This window comes from Meriones unguiculatus, chromosome 6 (genome assembly GCF_030254825.1).
Source record: "Meriones unguiculatus strain TT.TT164.6M chromosome 6, Bangor_MerUng_6.1, whole genome shotgun sequence".
Taxonomy (NCBI): Eukaryota; Metazoa; Chordata; class Mammalia; order Rodentia; family Muridae; genus Meriones; species Meriones unguiculatus.
The window spans coordinates 87,651,838-87,670,997 of NC_083354.1; the positions used below are offsets into that span (position 1 = coordinate 87,651,838).

The 19,160-nt window shown below is 44.2% G+C and overlaps 1 protein-coding gene across 1 annotated transcript in view; it reads left to right on the forward strand.

Moving 5' to 3' along the window:
- The window catches only part of LOC110549648 (chondroitin sulfate proteoglycan 4-like), a 74,475-nt gene that overhangs the window by 29,694 nt on the left and 25,621 nt on the right, over positions 1 to 19,160 (forward strand). The window contains exons 5-7 of the mRNA XM_060385724.1: positions 1,884 to 2,060; positions 15,015 to 15,213; positions 18,703 to 18,834. Of these exons, the coding sequence (XP_060241707.1) occupies positions 1,884 to 2,060; positions 15,015 to 15,213; positions 18,703 to 18,834 (508 nt within the window). The remainder of the gene's footprint in view (positions 1 to 1,883; positions 2,061 to 15,014; positions 15,214 to 18,702; positions 18,835 to 19,160) is intronic.

The window sequence follows — 19,160 nt, forward strand, 5'->3', positions numbered from 1 at the left end:
TGTTTTTCTGGCTTTCAAAAGGTAGGAATAGACACACCTTTTCTCAGCTTTCAGCCAAATATCATTCAAAGGTATGGGATTTGGGGACAAATTCCTCAGTAGAGGGTGTGTAATTTGGGGAGTGGTATATTTCTCCTGGAAAAGTGTCCTAGAAGTAAGCACTGTCCATGTCTCTGAAGAGCTTTCACCTCCGAGTTCTCTCATGATCAGTGTCTTTCCTTGTTTGTTCACAAGTAGCTTAACACAGGATATTCTAGGAATCTGAGGTTAGGCCTATTATCTGGAATCTTCAACCCACAGAACTCCAAGAAAATTCTCATAGCACCTGTGTTCAAGTGGCCATGATTTCCTCTTGAGGTCCTAACTGAACTTTTCAACCCTTGTCAGAAACACCCCTGTAAGATCAAAAGACTTGGCTCAAAGGAAGCCCACCACAAGAATGGGTAAAGTTAAACTGCTAAAATTTTTGGCTAAGTTTTGTCAGAACAAACACAGCCCCAGAGACTTTTTCAGAATTCCAACAGTTCCTCAGGGGCATCGGGAGTTCTCGCTGTTGTGTTTGGGTCGCAGCTAAATTCCCACTTAGCTTGAACAGTCTCTGGCGCTGAACTGTAATCTTCAGTGGTTCCAGTAGAGAGGAAAGGAATTTGATCATAATTTTGGTTACTACAAATCAAAGAGGAATAACTAAATCATCCAGTGGCCATTTCAGAATTGAAAGGAAAAAGATGGAATCTAACGGGGATTAGATTACTTACTTTATTACTTTATTAGATTATTACTTTGCTTTATTACTGTGAAAGAGACCTTATGTGGTAGAATAACTTGATTGTATGTATTCTGTGATAGTCTGTCCACAGGAGATAAATATTAGCTTAAGAGACACGTGATTTATTATGAAGGTGAGGGCTCAAGATCAGGAGGTAGCAGGTTGTCTTTGTTACAGTTCTGTTGCTATGATAAAAGGGTTTATAGCAGCATATTCCAGGTTACATAGAGTCCATCATAGTGGGGAGTTACTGTGGAAGTTGCATCACATACATAATCAAGAGCAGAGAGAAATAAAGTCACGCATGCTGCTTGCTTATGTTTACCTCTACTCTCGACCCTTAAATAGTTCAGGACCCCCTGCCTAGGGAATGGTGCAACCCACAGTGGGTTGGGCCTTCCTAAATCAATGAGCTTAATTGAAAGCCTCCAGAGACATGCCTACCGGCCAACCCAATGGAGACAATCACTCATTGAGACTCTCTTTTCAAGGTGCATCTAGATTTTATTGTTTCAAATTGAGAGTTAAACTCACAATCACACATCACCTCAGACACAGAGAACAGTTAAGGCAACAAAGCCTTCTTAGCTCATAAAATACATTCAGGGGAACTTAATAGTTGCCCTGATCCATATGTTTCCAAGGAAGAGAAATGGAACCTCAGGGCAGCCTAAATTTAACAGTTTGACATGTCAAACAAAACAATGAAAACCTCCAAAACTTAGTCACTTTAAATAGGCAACTAAAATGAGCTTTATTGTGGTGTCCCATGCGTAGGAAGCTGGGTTGTGCATGTTCAGCACGTGTTGCTGTTGGAAGAGGCATTTAAGCTCAAGTCTGCTACCAACGAGCATTCTCATTAACACACCACAGTACATTTCTCTTTTTCCCTTAAACTTAGTCCTAGGCTGAAGTGCTGTTTCACTTATTTTGAGGATGAAGTGTGATGCCATCCATCACAGTTCCCACTGTGATGCCCACACAGACTTTATGGGATGGAGACATACGTCTGTGCACTAGGGAGATCCTTAAGTGGGACTTCCTTTTGAGCAGCTCAGTCATGGTTTTGGTTTGCATTTCAGCTGATTGGTGGTTTTGTTGGTTTTGGTTTCAGGTGGAGCAGGAGTTGATTTACTACGTTCATAATGGCAATGAGGAGTTTCTGGACAGTCTTACCGTCTTGGCAAACAGCTCCGAGCTTGGGAAACAGAGTCTGCCTCAGACTCTTTTTGTGACTGTTAAGTCTGTAAATGACGAGGCTCCGGTAATAACAGCCAATAAAATCCTCCAGGTAAGTGCTGCATGCTTTTGGTTTAATACAAGAACTTCAGGGCAACCAAATTGGTTCATATTTATATTATTGGTATAGCAAAGCATATATATATGTGTATATATATATATATGTCATACACACATGAATATATATATATATACATATATATTCATGAGTGTATGGTAGCATATCTCCACTATTTCAAATAATTATTAGTTATTGCTTGTCCGTATCCTGTTGGATACTGTTGGGAGATCATTTCTGTATTTTCTTTTATTTATTTATTTTTTACATGTGTTTATTTGGCTGTTGTGTGTGTTGTTTAAATATTCACACACAGTGTGGCACATTTGCGGAGGTCAGAGAACAACGTGTGGAAGCTAGTTTTTTGTTTCCACCATGTGAGTTTCAGGAATCTAGCTCAAGTCATCAGTCTCGGTGGCGAGGGCCTTTACACCTGCTGAGCCATCTTAACTGGCCTGGATTTCTGCATTTCATGGGCTGGGACCCCTCACAGTGTTCTTGCATAATCTGTTCGTAGTGGGCTAGGAAAGTGTCTGCTCATGGGCAGTTCCTCCTAGGAAGGACATTGGTTAAGACAGCAAGTTTTGCAGCAGGCTTATCTGGGTAAGAGTCCTGCCTCCACTGTTGGCCATATGACACCGTGTCTTACTTAGAGTTTTATTGCTGTGAACAGACACCGTGACACAGCGGCTCTTATAAAGGAAAGCATTTAATTAGGACTGACTCTCAGTTCAGAGATTTAGTCCGTTATTGACATGCAGGCAGACATGGTACTGGAGAAAGAGCTGAGAGTTCTACATCTTGGTCTGAAGGCAGCAGGAAGTGACTGTAAGACACTAGACCTGGCTTGAGCTTCTGAGACCTCAAAGCCCACCTGCTAATGGTCCATTTCCTTCAACAAAGCCACACCTACTCCAGTATGGCTATCTCCTAATATTGCCACTCCCTATGAACATATTGGGGGCCTTTTCATTCAAACCACCACATTCTACTCCCTGGCCCCCATAGGCCTGTAGCGCCGTATCATAATGAAAAAAATGCATTTAGTCCAACTTCAAAAGTCCTCAGAGTCTATAACAGTCTCACACCCTTTTAAAAGTTCAAACCCTCTTCTGAGACTCATAACTATAAGAGAGTCATCATTCTCTTAACTATAATTCTCTGTAAAATCAAAAAAGCAGACCACATACTTCCAACATACAGTGACATAGGATATACATTACAATTCCAAAATAGATGAAAGAGAGCATAGTAGGGAAATACTGGACAAAAGCAAACCTGAAAACCAGCTGGGCAAACTCCAAACTCTGCATCTCCATGTCCTCACATCTTCAGCTCCGTTCAGCTTTGTTGACTGCAACATGCCTCTTTCTCTTGGGCTGGTTCCACTCCGTTAGCAGCTTTCCTTAGCCGGTATCCCATGACTCCAGCATCTCCAACATCTTGGGGTCTCCGAGACAATCCAGATGGCCTCTCTAGGCCTCCATTCAGAAATTTCCTGCCACACGCTGGCCTCAGTGGCTTTCCTTACTCTTGGAGGGAGATTCCATAACCCCTTTTTTTTTATCCTTGACTCTAGAGCCAGAACCACATTGCCAGAGCTTCTAAGTTTTGCTACTTGCTGAGTCTGGAACATTGCCCTATCCTTTAATTACATCTTCACCAGCTTTCTCTCTGTGTAGATCAGGCTCACCTCAAAATCGGCCTGCCTCAGCCTCCCAATTCTTGGATTAAGGGCGTGTGCCACCATGCCAGGCCCTCAGCTGTTCTTTAATTAATTTTCACAAGTTGAAGTTTAACTTGCCCTGAGGTTACCACTCCGTTCATTCCATTTAACATCAGGCTTTTCCTTAATCTGTTTATCTCCTTGAACACAGGGTTTAGTTTCATTCCCCTTCCTGTGCCCCTTTTCTCCTTGAACTGTACATTTTGTATTTTTCCTTGCTCATCTTGTTCCTCTTTGTTATAGATCTTCATAAGAGTGAGCAGCAATAACCACACAACAAAGTCAATACTGGGCTGTTTTGAAATTTCCTCTGTCAACACAACTAATCTAATACTTTTCAAATCAGCCCCAGGCAGACTTTTCAGATCAGGGCAAAAGGCAGCCATATATCTGTGTGTGTGTGTGTTTGTGTCCAAAATATCAGAAGAATGGTCTCTAGGCCACATTGTAATATTCTTCTCCTTGGAAACTTCTTGAGCCAGGTCCACACAGTTCACATCACACTTAGTACCACTGTCTTCCAAGTTCTTACTAGGATGGCCCATTAAGTACCACTTAGAGCATCTAACTGCTTTTCTAATGCAACTTTCCAAAGTCCGCATTCCTCCAAACAAAAGGATGCATAGCTCTATCACAGGTACACCCCAGTCCGCTGCACCAGCTTCTGTCTTAGTTGGGGGTTCTACTGTTGTGAGACACCATGACCAAGGCAACTCTTATAAAGGAAAACAGTTAATTGAGGCTGACTTACAGTTTCAGAGGTTTAGTCCATTATTATGGCAGGAAACATGGTGGTGTGCAGGCTGACCCCGTACTGGAAAAGGACCTGAGAGTTCTACATCTTGATCTGAAGGCAGCAGGAAGAGAGAATACGCCACTGGGCCTGGCTTGAGCTTCTGAAACCTTACACCCTTCCTCCAGTGACATACTTCCTCCAACAAAGCCTCCTCTACTCCAAGGTCCAAAGCTGCACCTCCTAATAGTACCAGCCCCTATGAACCTATGGGGATCGTTTTTATTCAAACCACCGCACACCATCCTCTCAAGGCTCAGGGATGTTGTTGGAAGAGGGTACAGAAAGGTCGTAAGAGCTAGAGGTGATTGGTAACATGAAGGAAACAGTGTTTTCCAGACCCAACAGGAAAGATGTACATATGAACTCACAGCAATTGTGATAGCTTGCACAAGACTTTTAAAAGATCCTCCAGCCAGACAAAATCCCAACATACACCGGGAAGGGAGGTTTGTAATCCCATGATTAGCTGAAGGACTGTTGACACTGGATAGTTACTGGGAGAGTCAGGTTTCCTTAAAGATGTGTCCCCCTGATAGGCTGGCCACATATGAGGCCAGACCCCAACCACAAGACTAGCTGGGCAACAAAAACTGGGCTAGATGGGGAAAAGAAAGAAAGGAAAAAAGAAGAAGGAGCAGGAGGAAGAGAAGCAGTTTTCTCAAAGTTGGATGGGAAGAGCTGGAGGGTGATAAGGGGGAAAACTGGAAGGTGGTAAATACTCTCAAAATACATTGTATGCAATTCTCAAAGAATTAATAAAAATAGTACAAAAAGGAAAAAAAGCGTGGTTCTTGGGGATGAATGTCTGTAATTGGTCTAACCAGGGAACACTAGCTTTGAATACCATGGAAAAGAACTACACTCTTTTCATCCCCAGGCCTGAGGAATGTGGGCTGTTTCTGTTGCTCTCATGAAATAACTGAGGTGATTTGGAAGGAAAATAAGTTTATGCAGCTCATAGTTTTGGAACCTGGAGAGCCAAATGGCTTGGTGCCAGCTGCAGTGAAGGCCTCATGTCAGAGGCATCAAGGTGGCAGGAGCTCCTGGAAGAAAAGACCCCATGACAAAACAGGGGACCTGAGAACGGGAAAGGCTTTTTTTTTTTTTTTTTTGAATAATCATATACTCTCTAAAGAACTAACTCAGGGTCCCGTGAAAGCCATTTGAAATCTTTCCAAGGCATAATGTTTAACAGACTACAGTTAGTTTCCACTGTTTAAATGCTTTTTCTTCCTATTTCTTCACACTGTCTTTCATTCTTTCCAGTGTGAACGTAGACGGGCCTTCAGAATACTTCATCACCAGTCCTCCATCCCCCCATTATATTCAAGGTCATTATATTCACAGCTAAAGAATAGAAAATTCTGGGCCAAAGTCTCTGTTTGTCCGTGTGGAGTCAAGTATGGGTCTTGACTCCACTAGTTTATCATGAGTTTTGACAACTAACATAGATTAACTAATCTATGTTAGGACATATAAACATTCATATAAAGAATTAGAAGAGAGGAGTTTAAAGGTTGACAACAAAATGATAAATATGACCCATGTTTAGGGAGATGGAAGTATCGGTTATTCTGACTTGATCATTGCACACATTACATTTACAAATTTATGCATTTAAGCGCATTCATGTAAATGTCAAATAAAAACAAAACTATGGATTGCAGATTCAGCAGTGTACGTGCTACTTATATATGTGTGCGTTCATGCTTGGATATATATCACTATGAACTTTTGTAATGCAGTTTCTCATTTTAAAAAGTACTCTCCCTTTATCAGTTCAGAAACTAAAACTCAAGGGAAAATGAGGATCCTGATTAGGGGTTCACCATGAGTTCTAGTGACTTCTACTCCAAGATTCTTTACCCTCTTCTTTGGCGTGCTTTTTGGGGAGGGGGGGATTTGAAACGTCAGTTATTTTTAATGTAAAGGGTGCTGTTGTTTGGTGTCTAAATGGTGCTGGGGTTCCGGGGCCTTGCTCATACCAGCCAAGTAGTTTATCAGATGTTTTAAGCAGCAGGTTTCTAGTTCACCGCGCCACGAAATGGCACAGCACATCCCTGTTTGTGAATGACCCTTGACGCAAACAGGAAAGGACTTTTGTTGATGGTGGCCAGAAAGGTGACAGAGAGGCCCAGAAAGAAAGGAATAACCGCAAATGAGGAAGCAGCAAACCATGATCTCAATTTATGAAGCACTCCAGGACCAATTTTAATCCACTGTGAGGACAACCCAGGGCCCACCAGAGGGTAATCTCGGTGGCCAGTCTTTCACTGTTAAGAACAACTGGAGTTTTAACATTTGTTATTATTTGCTGGAGGTAGTGGCCTCCGGGAACAGGCTTCCTGGTGCTTTAGGTCTCTGACAGCCTGTTGCTCAGCCTCTGTATTTCATAAGGAAAGTGCTCACGCCTTTGGAACTTGTTTGAGTTTTCTTTGCAGTCTTTACCCCATTGTCCTGGAATGTCGTGTACTGGCTGGCGAAGCCTCTAGACTTCCTGTTTTCGGTTACATTTGTCCCTCTCCCCCACGCAGGCTCATCGGCAGCAGGTCCCACAGAGGTTGCCTTGCAGAGTCCTTTTTAAGAGCAGACCTGTCAGCTACCGAAAGAAACCGCAGCTGTCAGTGGTAGCTAAACACTGCTATCCAAGTTCACGTTCAGGGTATGTTCACCAAGGCCTGGTCCCTTCCGTAACTGCTGTTTTCATAGCCCGCCCAAAGAGCTGCCAGCAGCACCAAAGCGTCATGCAGGCATAAAGGAAGGAGTGACCTTGAAGCCAAGTCTCTCCTCCAGATGCTCTCCACCATTCAGGAGGACTCCCTCCCGTGAGGGAGCACTGACATTGCAGAGAGGGAAGGACTCAGCAAGGACAGGACCTTCTTTAGGGAGGCATGAGTGCTAGGGGAACCCAGGCCTTTTCTAGGTGGGCTTGGCAGAGACATCCAGGGCTTGGCATGCCATGGCTAAGATTTATTTCAGGGAAACAAATGAAGCAAAATCAGCAAAGGGAAGCAGCGCCGGGGTGGAGTCCAGAGGAAACTAGGTCAGCTCTGGGAGTGCCTTTCCAGTGAAGTCACACGGGACACAGCTAATTGGCCCAGTGACTTGTGACAACACATGCAAAGTGGCTTCTGTCACGAGGCTCATCAGGTTGCTGAGTGGCAAAGATATTTTTCTGGGACTGGCCAGGTAGGCAGCACCTTCTGCCTGGTAAGAACCCAAATCCCAGACTCCCAGGAGAAAAAAAAGGAGCCTATCACAGACCACATTGCACAGTTCAGACACAGTCGTCATTCAGGGGAGATTTTGAGCCAGTGTAGCAAACTGGTTACCAGTCTCAAGTACCAGCCAAGGGCCAAGCTTCCCAGGGGACCTTTCTGAGGAGATGGGTCTGCTGCTCCCTCCTGGTGGGTGGACTGCTTAGATGATCCATCTGTGTGCGTAGTAGAGGAAGGAGCCTTCCTGCCTAAGGAGTATTCCAGACCAAAGGCAAACCAGTCTGAAGTCAGCCTGGCATGAGAAATTTGGAGTGATGAAAATGCCTGCTCATTGGCCTTCTGCATGGGTTTGCCCTTCCCAGATAGAAAGCAGGTTGGGATGGTGAACAGGAGGAATCTTCTTTCAAACCTGGCCATCTCACTTTATGGACTGCTGTGGTCATCCAAAGTCACCACAAAGGAAGAAAAATAACAAGCGACAAGAATTTAAATAAAGGGAGTAGAGTTGAGAGGTCACACACACACACACACAGAGAGAGAGAGAGGGAGAGAGAGAGAGAATAAAATTGCCTGAAGGTTTTAGAGTAATGTAGTCTTATACATTGAAAATTTAAAGCATAGTAATAGTCAATCTCAACTTAATTTCAACTAGAAAAGGAGCCAAGAAGCAGCCTTTAACTTAGAAAGCTTGTCTAGGCAGTTCATAGAATCTAAGATATGCTATTATTTTCTGCCCCCAATTATTTTTGTTTTCAAAATATTTCTGTCTTTCCCACCAGTCTGGGAACAATGACAAATTAGCATGGAAAGACTGAGTATATTGACCACAGTGCAGGGAGTATCATGAATCAATTGACAGTAATATTAAAGAATATTGTTGGGTCTGTCAACACTGTTCTGGAAGTGACTGTGGAAAGCATATGCAATAAATTAAGAAAGAAAAAAAAAAGCTACAAGAGTGCATTTTCCAGTAGCATATATGGGGCCATTAAGTTTAGGGGAACATTACTGGCAGTGGCATTTCTTCCCTGTATTTCAGAGTGGTTCATTGGTGAAGATCGTGACCACTTTCCACTTACAATAGTGGCTAATACTTGTGAAGTATTTGTTCTGTGCCCGGTGTCAGGCTCAGTGTGTAACATAAGTCTTCAACAAGTTCTATAGGATATTATTTTTATTTAAAGATGAGGAATCAATAGCACAGAAGACCCTTGGCTATGATTGAGAGAGAGAGAGAGAAAGAGAGAGAGAGAGAACGCAAGCTTGAGGGAAATAGCAAGTAGCAGAATGAGTTCTGATTGAGATCATGAGGGCCAAGCACAGTTGCCTCCTCCTTCGCAGTTATGGTGAAGGAGCCCAATCCTCAGGGGAACGGAGGAAGAGTGTGCAGCTTTCCATGGAATTAAGTGTAGAAGTGAGGTTATGGACAGGGGCGTGGCGTAGAAGTAGGTTCCCTGTTTAACGTGTGCACGGGACTGGGCTGGAGGGAGTAGCGCGGGGTAGGAGCAGTAGGTAAGACTTGCCCAAATAACAAAGTTAGACCGAGCCAGAAGCAGAGACAAAGGCAAACTGTGACCTTGCAGGTCCAGACAGACTGGTGCACAGGTATTGAGGTCAGAGGACAACTTGCAAGGAGTTGGTTTTCTCCTTCCACTGTGTAGGTCCAGGGGTCACACTCAGATCCTCAGGTTTGGTAACAGGCACCTTGCCCTGCTGAGCCATATCCCTCACCCAGATGTTCTCCCTAACCTTCAGGTGATCTTACTTGGCCTTATTCCTCTCACTCTTGTCAGGGCCTGTGGATGGCAAGAATGTCCACCCAGAGTCTGCTTTGGAGAAGGCCATGGGGGGAGGCAATAGTCCTGATGGCATTCTGGACTCTGGGTGGGCGTTCAGAGCCAGCATCTGGGCATCACCTTCTCTGGCTCTGAGCTTCATGGGATGCCCTGCTCCTGCAGTAACAAGACAGGTCCTTAAATCACAGCCTTGCAGGCCCAGACAGACGACCCACAGGTAGGGCATCCCAAGTGACTCCTCTGCGTTCTGTTCTGAAATCTATTCTTAAGAGTGCTTTTGTATTTAAGCATAACAAGTGATTTTTTTTCCCTTTAAATATATATACAGGCCACATAAAATTCTGGCCACAAGGGGGCTCATTTCCCCATTGTCCAAAAACACTGTAATACGATACTATAATGCTTTTGCCTTGTTTTTATCCTAAACATAGAACCTTTTAGTTATTTTTCTGTCTGTTTGGCTTGGCTGGGCTTTGTGTGTTTGTATGGCGCTGGGAATTGAACCTGAACCAGGTGCAGCAGAAGAATAAAGGCTGCGAGCCGCTGGAAGTCCTGGAGTGCCACACAGAAGGGCAGCTAGTCAGAGCACTCTGCACAGCTTCCCTGATACCTGCAATCTGAAATCTGAAGCAAAGGTCGGGGTCTTTAAATTTGGTACCACGACTTGGATGACACTGGGTCATTCCTGCACCCAGTAGGTCCACCCATCGGTCAACCTCTCTTCTTTAAACAAGCAGAGATGGATTTAGATGTACTGACCCAGGGGCAAGTGTTAACTTGTCCTCACATACTTATTTTTTGAACCTTGGATCACTTTCAAATCTGAATTTGAGTTTGAGCTCATTGCTGTTCCTCCCTCCATCTATCTGAAGTTACTCTGACCCAGGGCTGACCACTGAACCAAGCTGCCCCTGAAGGGCCGGGGCTGCAAACTGAACTAAATTGGCCGTGAGTAGAAATGAAGACCTGAGGATGCTTTTGTTTTAAGCAAAGTGTTTTCCATTTGTTCTGGAAGATGGTATATTCCAGAGGTGAAAGGCAGAAGCAGTGTGTAGCCATAGAGGAGGAACTGCAGTGGAAAATAGGCTTTGACAGCTCTTCCATGCTCCTGATTGAGGGAAAAAAACAATGAGTGTCTACAAGTTACAGGAAGGGAAATGGTAGCGCATTCCTAAGTTAATTTTTATTCCTGAAGAAATAAAAATAAGCCCCATGGAATGCTTTAAAGATATGAAGCCTGAAAATGGTGGGCGTGGTATTTTGTTAAACAGGCCAACTTATATATTTTATAGACACTGTGGCCTTCCAACAAGTTAAATTAAGCCCAACACCTTGTGATTTGAACACTCCCATTAATATTTTGTATTTCCAGTAGACATCGGAAAGTTGATATCCTTAGACCTTGCTGCTAAAAAGTCTTCAATGAGTGTGTCCTGAATAGTGAGAGAGAGAAATGACCAGTAATTGCAGTTGTTGGCAGGTGAATGCCTCATCCCATTATGGATGCTGTGAAATTAAGGAAAATGTACATGGTGTGGTTGGAAGTAGCCTTGTCCTATTAACATAACCGGGGTGACTTGAGTACCGTTAAAAAGCAACATAACCAATGGCTTGAGAAGATGGCTTCCAGGTTAGGAGCACTTGCTGTTCTTGCAAGCTGGAGTTTGGTTCCCAGCATCAACAATGCACAGTTCAAAACCGCCTTTGAACCTGGCTGTGCTTCCGAGCACCACAACTCAACAACCAAATAATGTCTTATCCTCAGAGCCAACTCTCACAAAGAAAATGGGTAACACAAAGCTAGTATTTATTAAAGACTTGCTGTATGTCAGGTAAAGTGTGCTGAGCACAGATTCCTTGTTACTGATAAAGAAATTAAGACCCAGAGAAATTAAGAGATGTGGACCCGAGAGTCCTTTTTTATATTATATTGTTATATTTTTATATAAACTTTATATTATAAATATAGTAAGTAGTAAATAGAAAATACCTACCAAGACAAAAACTTGAACCCTGGTTGTCACTGGGCAAAAACAAAATCCAATGATTTTGAACAAAAATAATTTGAACACAAGAATTTGAATTTTGAGCAGTGTTGTTGCTATTAGCATGAGCTCTTCTTCAAGGAAGTAACTGTCTTAGTTGCTTTTGTATTGCTGTGAAGAGGCACCGTGACCAAGGAGACTTACAAAAGTAAGCTTGCTTACAGTGTTAGAGGGTGTGTCCAAGGCCATTATGGCTGGGATCATGGCACTGGAGCAGTAGCTAAGAGCCTCCATCTGATCTGCAAGTTGGAGACAGAGAGCTTTTGAAGGCTTTTGAAATCTCAAAGCCTTCCCTCAATGACACACCTCTTCCAACAAGGCCACACCTCCCCATCCTTTCTAAATAGTTCCACCAGCTGGGGACCAAGCATTCAAACATATGAGCCTATGCAGGCCATTATTTTTCAAACCACCACAATAGCCTTATAGGGTTGAACACAGATTTGTATGTTTGAGTTTTAGTGTATGTGTATGTGTGTTTATGCATGGGTGTGTACATGTGTTTTTTTTTTAAATATACAGTCATTTTATGATCATAGCTGCCAGCTTTCACAAAGTTAGTGTTTTGTTTTGTTTGTTTCACAAATGAGGTTTTTCCTTGCTATCAGTAGTGAAACCTGGATAGAATTTGAATGCTTTTTATAGTCTGGATATCAGGCTTGGTATGAAAACTTAAAAAGCCCCACATGCCTTCTCAACTCCATCCTCTCTCCGTTTCAGTGGCTGATAGATGACATGGGACATGAACTCTCACTACAGAAGTGCCTCCTTCTGCTGAGGAGAATTGTTCCTTTTGAGCATGCAGTCTATCAGTTTAGTAGCTTACGAGTGAAGTTTTAGAGAATCTGCCAGAAAGCTTAGAAGCAGATACGGTGTTAGTCTGAGAGCAAGGATGGCACATAAACTCGGGAGTGTGCACAGTGTCTCTGTGTACTGTAGAAGCAAACACAGACAGGTGTGAAAAAGTGAGCTAATGATGAATCTGCTTGTTTTGGGTGTTAGAGAAATATCATGTGTCTTAGGAACTGTGAAGAGACACCATGACCAAGGCAAGTCTTAGAGAAGAAAGCGTTCAACCTGGAGGCCTGCTGACAGTTTCAGAGGTGTAGTCCATTATCATCATGGCAGGGAGCATGGATGCAGGCATGATGGTGGAGAAGGAGCTGAGAGTGATGTCCTGATCCACGGGTGGAGAGGAAAAGAGAGAAGGATAGAGAGACAGAGATAGACAGAGAGAGAAGACAGGAAGAGTAAGACGGAGAGAGACAGACAGATAGAGACAGGCCACAGACAGAGAGACAGCGACAGAAAGCTACAGAGAGAGACTGGGTCTGACATGGCTTTTGAAACCTTAAAACCATAGCTTCTAATGCTCCAGGGCTCTATTCCCTGGTAATTAAGCATTCAAATACATCAAGGGGGCCATTCTTATTCAGATCACCACACCACGCGACTCCCTGATCCTAGAAACTCTGACCTTCTGATTCCATTCGATGAGTCAGTGTTCAAATTACTTGGACTCAGCAGTGAACTCCTGATCACCCGCTCCACTCCCCATGAAGCTGTGCACCTCTCACGGTGGGGAATGTCTCCTTCTGACTGGCAAGGCCCCAAATGTGCTGTCGGTCCCCTTCCCTCTCAAGTCTAATTCCTCATCACCTTCAGCAGACACCCAGGAACAGACCACTTCCCATCTGGCTGTGGCTTCAAGGCTCCCTGCTCTCATGATTTGTAGGTTTCTTGCAGTTTTCCCCGACCGGCCTCTCTGCTTCCACAGACCTGCATGGCATAAAAGCCAGGCAGGCTGAATATTTTGCACACCGGGTCAAGACTTTGCTCAGATTCTCCCCTTTGCCCTAAAGGAGAAGCCGGCATTCTGACAGTGCAACGTTTACCATCTTTTCTGTTTGGAGACATGTCTTTTTCTTCTCTATCTTGCTCTATTTTCTTCCTGCCATAATGATCTCTTCACTGCTCCTCCTATACTATGTAACTCCAATGTTTTTTTCCCCAATTCTGAGTATGCTTATATGTGCATTGCTTCCCTTTCACCCCGTTTGCCCTGTCTCCAACAAGCCTCCTGCTTTAACATTCCACATCCCAGAACCTGCTTTTTTGTTTCATCTTTTTTGTGGTGTAGTGATTTTATAACCCACTATATTGTTCATTTCCTATAACGCCTGTTGCCTCCTTTCTGTGTTCTTTTGTGCCCTCTGCTGAAGTGCTAGTTCCACAAAGACATGGCTCCTTTTGTTTTAATCATGGCTAAAATGCAAGCATCCAAAATATTTGCTGGCACATGGTGGATGAGCAATACATTTGGTTAACTGTTGCTTTCAAATGTTTAACTATGGTCAGTAAAGTTCTTGCCATGCACGTATGAGGGCCTGACTAAGCTCTCCAGCATGAATATGAAACTGTCAGCCAGCTATGATGATAGCCCTTGCCATCCCAGGGCTGGGGAGGTGAAGATGGCCGGGTCCCCAGAGCTCTCTGGACAGTTACAAGCCCCAGGTCCCAGTGAGAGACTGTCTAAAAAATAAACAAAGTTCTTGGCCCTGAAGAAAGACACCTGAATTTTTTCCTCTGGCCTCCACAGACATGTGTAATACATGAGCAGGCACACACATGAACATGCATACGCATCTGTACACGTGTGCAGGCATATGCACACATGCAGAGTGGGGAAGAGATGGGGGTGAGCAAAAGAGAACAAGACACACACACACATGCACACACACAGATGTTTAGGCGATGCACACAGATTTTTCCACAGTAAGAGAAAAGCAGCCATGTTTCTTAGCTGTGCTTACAGATGTGAACCATCAGTACAGCAAACAGCGCAAGAACAAAGAAACGGGGCCCCCGTTTTCATGTAAGACAGGAAGAATGAAGGGAGGAACAAATGTGCAATGTGCATTTTTCCTCCTCAACTGTTTAAAAGCTAGTGACCTTACCAGCTACTCAGAGCCAGGTGTAGAGATCGTCAAACTAACCTGACAAGGCAGATGCTGCATTATGTGAGATTCCATGCGGTGTATTTAGCACATGGACAGCACACAGGCTGCCTTGTAACCAGGGGCCCCATAGTTAGCTGCTTATATCAGTGAGTATAGTAATTAATTTCAAGTGAAGAATTAGTTAATACTGTTGATCTAAATCACGGGCAACAGGCATGTATGTGGTGCATAGACATACAAGCCGGCAAAACACCTATGTACGTTAAAATGTAATTCTATTCTTGAAAACTTGGGCGAGTTGGTTGGTTTGTTTGTTTATTTATTTATTTATTTATTTATCTTCTCACATGGGGCCCAGGGTCCTGACTATGTAGGTGGACTGGAATTGATTCTCTCTTCTCTTTGAGGTGTGGGTGAATTCTGTCACTGAGGTGACCAGAGACGACCTGTGTGCAGAAGATGGGGACTCCCACCCACAGGACTTGGTCTACCGGGTCACTCCTCCCAGCAACGGGCATCTGGCTCTCAAGTCCATTCCTGGCAGAAGCATCCAGAACTTCACTCAGGCTCAGATTGATGGCGGTCAGCTTGTGTTTGTGCACTCTGGTAAGTCACAGAGCCGAGCGGCATCACGGAACATGTGCGCTGAGCAGAGAGCGACGTGGCTGTCGCACCTAAGAGCTGAAAACGCAGGCTGTAGGGACTGTCAGAGCTCTCTGTTTTTATTAAAGCGACATGTTGAGGAGAGCTAACAAAAGCACGAGAGCCTGCCCATGCCTCCCTTGCTCACTCCGAAGGGCCTGCAGGGTCAGTTACTGTCCATGAGAGCCCATTCCTCCCTTTTACTGTCATAGCATCTCTCTGTGAATCGCCCCCCTTGCCCTGGCTATGAGACTACCATAGGTTGAGCTGGAGCTGTTTGTTTTCTCCCTTCGCCACGACAGTGCAAGCCTTCTAAAGAAGGGCAGAGTCTCTTGTGTCCTCAGCCCCTCTAACAGTGACTGGAACGTAGTGGGTGCTTAATAGATAAAACTTCTCTGAACATAGGAAATAACTTCGAACACCAAGTATGTACCAGGTAATGACATTGTAGACACTGAGCAAAGCAGTTTTTGTACAAGGATTGTATTCATGAATGAATGAATGTCACTATATTCACAAGAGACCCTGATGCTGGTTGGAAGACCCTTTCTGCTTCCTGTTAGTCATCAGTGAATCATTACTGACAACATTTGCTGGTAATCAGCTGCAGTGGTGACCAGGGAACTCTGCCAGGGTGGCCTGGCTTTGTTACAAGACTGTCCTTGTCAGTGGACCAGAATGGGGAGCATCTGGAAGGAGGGAGGCATGGCGAGGGATCACAAACAAGGAACGCATGACCTGAAAGCTCAAACCTCATCTTTCACCCAGTTGGTTTAAACTATATTCTCTGAGAGTGTTATAAAGGAAAGAAAGATAAGACACCTTCTAACTTCAGGTAGTGACGTCCTGATGATGTGTGTGCCTAACACACAGACTCCCCAGAGAATCTGAAAACGATTCAGCATATGGATGTTCTTGGTCACAGACTGGAGCTGGGGCCCCGGGGCTTAGATTTAGTTGAGCACTCTCCTCAAGCTCTTCCATTTGCCAGGCGGCACATTAGGTATAGCCACGCCAAACACGTCCTTTCACAAGTACCCCACCCCCACCCCCCAGTCCTCCGAGCCATACAGAGTCATGACCCCATTTTTGAGATGAGAAAAACTTAAGACTCAGAAAGGCTGAGCCTGGCCTGACCCCAAAGCTGGTCTTTCTCCACTGAAGGGCACGGCAGGTGAGAGGACAGGGGTCACAATCTTCAGTGAAGGACGGAAGCAACAATTTGCTCTCTAGGTTGATTGACTTGGCAGCTACCAGGTCAATATTTGCTTTTAGCAGATAGAGCAAACAACTTGTAAAAAAGAAGGAAGGAGAGGCAGAGGCCAGGATAACGTGAGGGCTAATCCATTACGCTTACTAAATGGACTCTGAGACAAGCTGATAACTCTCAAGGCGACTGGAGCCCAGCTGCAGATGGCTGTTGCTGAAACCAGCTGTACATCTGCCGTCACCAGCCCCAAACAATGGCAAAGTTTAATTAATCTCATTTAGCATCTTACGTTTGCAAAGTGCTCAGAGTACTCTGCTCTAATCTAATTCACCAGTCCACACAACGACCTAAGTAGTTTGATTCAGCCAAGATGCAGGCAGCCAAGAGCTCTCTGTCACTTGTCGTCCTGACAATGCCATTGGGAAAACACGGAGCTCTGCCATAGGAAATCCACAGGCCATCCTTTGCGTTCTGTTCCTTCCGTGTCTGTCTTTGGTCCTACTCGCCCATGTCCATCAATATAATGTTCTCTATATTTGTCTTGATATAAATCCCTTTGGTTCTGTCTGTGTTTTGTTTCTGGATTCATAAGGTGCTCCCATAATGCCTAGGGGTAAAGACATTCTCTCTCTAATTTGCGTTTCATTAAATACAACTTTGAAAAGCTATTTCTAGAAGAGAAAGCAAATGCAAAACATGTGGTTGTGAGCCCCATTAGGAATTAGGCACGCTCAGCGCTTCTTTCTCTCCCTGTCCGTTTCTCTAGTGGTAACCTATGAATATGTTGCTTTAAAAAAAAAAAAATCACCACCTGTAAACATCCTTCTGAGGAATCAGAGCTTCCTAATGAGGAAGCTAAGCTTTGCTTATCTAAGACTTAAAAGATGTCAGGCGTCAGCCTATCACCTGTCAATCGTGTTATTAAGGGAGTGCCCGTACATGATTGCAGTCTGACCGTACATCCTTGTTTCCCCTAGGACAGCAAAGGTACATTTTTACCTAGTACATCCTGAAGGGGCCTGTGGGCTTTTTAATTTCCTGCTAGATGGGCATTTTCAAAGAGTGATGGGGATGTGGTCACCAGTCTTCCTGCATGCAGATCTTGCCCCTGCCACGTGAGTCAGACTGGTAAAGCACCCGGGGGAACTGGATCGATGCAGCTCCATCTCCATTTCGGTGATGCACATAAGTTAATTTCCCACTCTGCTGTCTGACCAGTCTCTGACAAAGGGTAGGAGTGGGATCTCCTTGCAGATCCTTCATGAAGGCGGGGCCAGGTTTTTCCTCTCCCCATCTCTTTCCACTATTAGAATATGCTTAGCTTGAGGTAGATCTTGTTAGTTAAATTTCTGTTATTTTTTTTTTGAGATTGTAATATAATTATATAATTTTCCCCTACTCTGTCTTCCCTCCCATGCCTCCCCTACATCCTTCCCAACTTTCTTTCAAGTTCATGGCCTCTTTTTTTTTTTTCCATTGTTACAGGCAATGTATGTATCTGTGTTTTCAGAGCTGACTGTTTGCTATTGGATAGACAGTAGACTCTTGCCTGGTAAAGGCTGTTTCTCCTGTTTTCAGCATTCCTTAGTCTTTGTGCAGGGTTGAGCTGCCATCTTCCCATCATTAAAAGTAAAACTGTTTTTAGTAGTTGCAAGATGCTAACTATTCCCTTCCCTGAAGTCTCAACATTGAGCTTTATCAACTTTTCAAAAATTGTTTGTGTGGGTATAGGCATGCATTACTTTATCACAATGATTTGGACTGATTTCAAAATAATGAAATCCAGGTGATGTGTATTTTTTAAATTTTTCAGAAATTTCTCAGTGGTAACATCTGTGCTTTGTTTCAAAATGTCAGAGTTCAAGGGAGTCTGCACGTTAGCCCTCACTGATGTGTCTTCACTCTGTTTTACTGTCAGTGATACAATCAAGCATCCCTTAAAGCCAGGAACGCACTGAGCAATGATTTCATCAGTGTGCAGACATCATCAAGCACCCTTACACAACTAAAGAGGCTGTGACATCTCTGGGTGATAGAGTCTGTGGGACCCCAGTCACAGAGGCTGTCTGCTTCAGCTCCAGGTGTCATGTGGCATGCAGCTGCAGGGAGCTCAGTGGGCATTGAACACATGACAAAGTTACTGTCGCTTGTGTTTCAGGGGAGCCATGGGAGGGGAACGGGTAAATGGAGGCAGCTTTTCCGGGGTAAGCAAACTGACCACAGTGTGTGTTCTTCTTTGGAAGGAGCCATGTCAGGAGGCTTTAATTTTCAGGTTACAGATGGTTTGAATTTTGCACCTCGACAAATCTTTAGCATCACCGCCCGAGCTCTGATCATTAGCTTAGAAGTCAACAGAGGACTGAGCGTCTTCCCAGGTAAGAGGCTAAGCAAGTGTTTGGGGGTGGGGGGTGAGGGGTCGGTCAGTGTTTAAAAACCCCCTTGTGTGGCCTAAAGTGGTGTCTCTTACTGTAGAATGATTCTAACAACATCTATTAAGCCCACCCTCCACAGAACAGTCAGCCAAAAAATGATAGAGCAATAAGGCTGGCACTCTGCAAGCTTTCTGTCTTTTTTCTCACCTCTTCCCCAGAAAAAGAAGGTCTAAAAGAGCGGTGGAAAGGAATCATGGAAGGGTTCGTCTTCACTGGCTGTGAACATTTCCCCTCTTCTCTCCCAGAATCCTTACAGACTCCAGATCTCT